This window comes from Mytilus galloprovincialis, chromosome 7 (assembly GCF_965363235.1).
Source record: "Mytilus galloprovincialis chromosome 7, xbMytGall1.hap1.1, whole genome shotgun sequence".
NCBI lineage: Eukaryota > Metazoa > Mollusca > Bivalvia > Mytilida > Mytilidae > Mytilus > Mytilus galloprovincialis.
Window position 1 is genome coordinate 20,974,014 of NC_134844.1, and position 4,238 is coordinate 20,978,251.

Consider the following 4,238-nt stretch of genomic DNA (forward strand, 5'->3'; position numbering starts at 1 on the left):
ACCAACTTGACGTCCATGATATTGTTAGTGACATTTATGCTAGGATATAAACCGTTAAGCATATTTCCAAGCAACATAACAAAGCTCTTTTCTGTTTAAATTGCTTGTATGTATATAAAATAATTTACCACAAAACAGTATATATGCTAATTAAATAGGGTTTTTTATTAAAAAAAAAATAGATGCAACAATAAAAAATCCTTATTGCTAACAGACTAACAGAACAACTGAGAGGTGATTTATAGTTGATGTGTAGTTGACGTTTTTTTTTTAACTCGGCATGCATATCGTAGAATAATCGTGTACATTTCATTTTAAACCAATTGCCCCTTTTTAATATATATTAGCAGGATATTTATGGTTCTGCGGTACCTGTGAAAATAGTATATATCAAAATTCTAAACCAGTTATTGTATGAGAGCGTATTCCAGACACCTGCCTAAACTATCATGTATATAGGGCTCAGTGATCAGGGAATGACACCTGCTTTAACTATCATTTATTCAGAGCTTATTTAGACCGAAAAACAATTTCATCACGGTCGTCACCTTTGTCATAGTATATCTTGTATTGAGTTTCAATACCTATAATAACGTATATGATATAAAGTTTCATTGTTAGACCTTATTAACTTAAGTATCATAAAAGAAATTCCTTGATTGCATAGTCTACCTTTCGAGAATATAGAACTCAATTAGCATTACCAACAAATCCATATTTATTTCGTTGTTCAATTGAATTCAGAAGGTTTCCATTCTGTTTCTATGGAAACCGTTTTTTCTCTTTGAAATATCGTATATCTCTTTTCCCTGTGTATAATTATCCTGAAAGCTCGCGACATTTCCTCAAACCTACCTGTGATTTAAGGGTTAAAATTCCGTCATTATTCAATAAAAGACAAGCAAATTACAGCATCAAAGGTAAGGATTTTCATTTTCCAGGCTAAAACTGATCTCAAACCAGAAACAAGACAGTTTTTAAGTTCTTTATTAGTGATGATTTATTCAATTTTTAATATTCACAAAGGAACTACAACATAAATACAAGATTAATAAAGAACGAAGCTGAACACACTGTAAAATAGGAATTTTGTACATTCTTTTTCGATATTCAGTATAAATCTTTTTGCAATTATACTTTCTTCTAAATATAACAATTTAAAAGTAAAAACAGCTGTTTATTTTTTTCTTATTAATTTTCAAAATTCTTTTGTAATCCATTTCTTCAGATGCTGATGGACGAAACTGATCAAATATCTTTAAAAAGAAGATTTTATTCGACAGAGAAATTGGACGAAACATATCGCAGAGTAAATCCGCAGAGGAGGTCTTTTTTGCAAAATTTCAAATCTCAATGTTATTGTTCCAATAAACGGGCATGGAATATTCTAACAACCGTCCTTCCGTTTTTGAAATTTTCTGTTGAATACAAAGTTAACAATATAGTATGTGATATCATCAGTGGATTAACAGTCACAATGCTGCATATAGCACAAGGTATAAGCTTCGCCATGTTGGCCGGTCTCAAACCGCAATACGGGTTATATACATCAATATTTCCAGTTGCAATATACTTTATCTTTGGAACATCTCAGCACATTTCCTTTGGATCAAACGCAGTGTTGGCTATTTTAACCAGAAATGTAATACAGAGAGAAGTTGAACTGCAGAGAGAAGGTTATTATTTGAACACTACAACTACTGTCTATGCAAGACAGTTTCCTATAAATGCAAGTGAAGATTACATGTCCTTTACAACGGAGTCCACTATGATTTCATCAGGGGCAATGACTGCAAATACGTCATACCAACCTGTTAATTACACTACTACTACAAAAAGAGTACCAACAACCGATGATGATGACTACTCTATGCTAAAAGGAGAAATCGGTGTTATTGCTTGTATGCTGACTGGTATTTGGTTGACAGGATTTGGAATCTTACGATTGGGATGGATTTCGAAGTATCTGTCAACTAGTTTTATTGGCGGTTTCACAACTGCATTGGCCATTCATATTTCATCATTAGAAATTCCAACCATGCTTGGTATACAAGTTTTACCTCGTTTTGGTGCAGGAAGATTAGTATATCTGTATGTTGACCTATTTACAGAAATTAAGATGACCATTCTCGGTGACTTCACAATTGCCTTGGTTACTCTCGTTATCATCTTGACATATAGAATTATAACAAGTAAATACAAAATACATCTAAAATTCCCTATACCTTTCGAACTGCTTATGGTGGCAATCGGTATTGTTGCTTGTTATTTTGTGAAACTGGAGAGCAATTACGACATTACGGTACTTGACGAGGTACCAGTCGGATTTCCAATACCTTCAGTGCCTACATTACAACGAAGTTCTAACATGATTTCTGATTGCTTAATTATGGCGCTTTTAATATTTATCATTTGCGTTTCAACAGCAAGAACAGCAGGGGAAAAAGAAAAACAGTATACGGACTACAACCAAGAACTGATAGCATATGGGCTCTGCCATGTTTTTTCTTCTTTCTTTTCTTGCTTTCCTCAAGCCACTTCACCACCAAGAACAATGACTCTCAAACACTTGCGCGCTAAGACAACTTTTCACGCGATAGTAACTGTAATCATAATGGTTTTAGCCATTTTATGGATGGGACGGGTTTTTGAATCCTTACCTGTGGCAATGATAGGAGCCATCGTTGTGGCATCGATGATAGATTTGTTTGCTCAGTTCTCTAAATTACCAAAGTACTGGAAAGTTAACAGGTTTGATTTCTTCACGTGGATGATCACTTTTCTGGTATCAATATTTGCTGATTTAGATTATGGATCAGTTGCTGGAGTTGTTTTTTCGTTCTTATCTGTTGTCATTCAACACCAAATTGCAAAAGGGCGCACAATCGGGTTTTCCGATAAAGAAAGTGTCACTTTTGATGAAAAGAGAAGAATTCATGTAAAAGAATTTCCATCAGTTAAAGTATTTATGTTTGATGCTCCAATTATTTTTGCAAATGCTGAAATATTCAAAGACAAACTTTATCGACATGTTCCTAAACCTCAAATTAAGACGGAAGCTGCTCGTTTGCCATCTAATGATTCTGTTGGGAGCAGAACCAATGAAAGCGACTACTGTGATAACTTAAACGTAAATGGTCAGATGCATGTAAAGAATGACAAAATTTGTTCAGTGGCCAAGTTGAAACACGTGGTTATCGATTGTCAAAAGGTGAATTATGTTGATATTTCTGGAGTAGATGTTCTTACTGAAGTAATAGAAGAATTCAAGGAAGTTGAAATCAATGTTTATTTTGTTAACTGCTCAACGAGAGTCATAGATGCACTAAAAGCTGCAGGTTTCTTCACAACATTCCCGAAAGATCACATTTTCTACGATGTATTTGATGCTATATTTGCAATTGATAATTCTTTTCTAGCTACCCCGCTTAAAATTTCAACGGTCGAAGAGATAACAAAGCTATGAAAAAGATTGTCAAAGAGATATGTTTTGTTATTAGTCACTTTTTTTATCAAAATCTTTGAAGTTTGATGTTTGTGGCCTTGTGTGTTAGATATGACCAGAAGACAATGTTGGGATAAGTTGTTAAACATTTCTGTGAAGTTTTGAAATATTGTCGTATATAACTTTACCTTAATTTCGAACGTTTTACATTTTGCATAATAAACATTGTCGTGGTTAGTAAGTGTATGTTGCGTCTCTTTTATGAAGTATTTCGTTTCGTAAATGCAAAAGACTCGAACGAACAAACAATCCTTATTTGAAGCAACATTGTCAATCGGTTATTAATAGAAAGCACTGAGGTTTCACTAATTGTACGAAAACATCTTTTTGACATTTGCCTTTTTTCAAAATTGGTTAAAATTCTTGGTAACTATTTCAAATTAGATTTCAAGGTCTAAACGGCTTTTTTTTTTTTGCTTATGTGTGGTAAATGGTAATATTATCAATCTCAATAAATGGATCGCCTGTCAAGTTTGTTATATAATTTTCACAGACGACACATATATTTTGAAGCAACATTGCCCTCTTTAAATATCAGTAGAAAGCACAGAAATTCCAGTAATTGTGCGAAAAAGTCTTTTTGACTTTTGACTTTTTCAAAATTGGCAAAAATTCTTAGTTACCATTTGAAATAAGTTTCAAGGTCTACACGTGTTTGTTTTTGTTGTTGTTGTTGTTGTTGTTTGTGTGTGGTTAATGGTAATCTCAATAAATGGATCACCTGTCAAGTTTG

General features: G+C 33.3%; 1 protein-coding gene across 1 annotated transcript; it reads left to right on the plus strand.

The window, feature by feature from the left end:
* The first annotated feature begins 834 nt into the window (after positions 1 to 834).
* On the plus strand, positions 835 to 3,686 carry LOC143084454 (pendrin-like). Its single transcript, XM_076260810.1, has 2 exons — positions 835 to 920; positions 1,229 to 3,686. Exon 2 carries the CDS (start codon positions 1,229 to 1,231, stop codon positions 3,464 to 3,466), a length of 2,238 nt encoding a protein of 745 aa, XP_076116925.1. The 5' UTR covers positions 835 to 920; the 3' UTR covers positions 3,467 to 3,686.
* Positions 3,687 to 4,238: the final 552 nt, after the last annotated feature.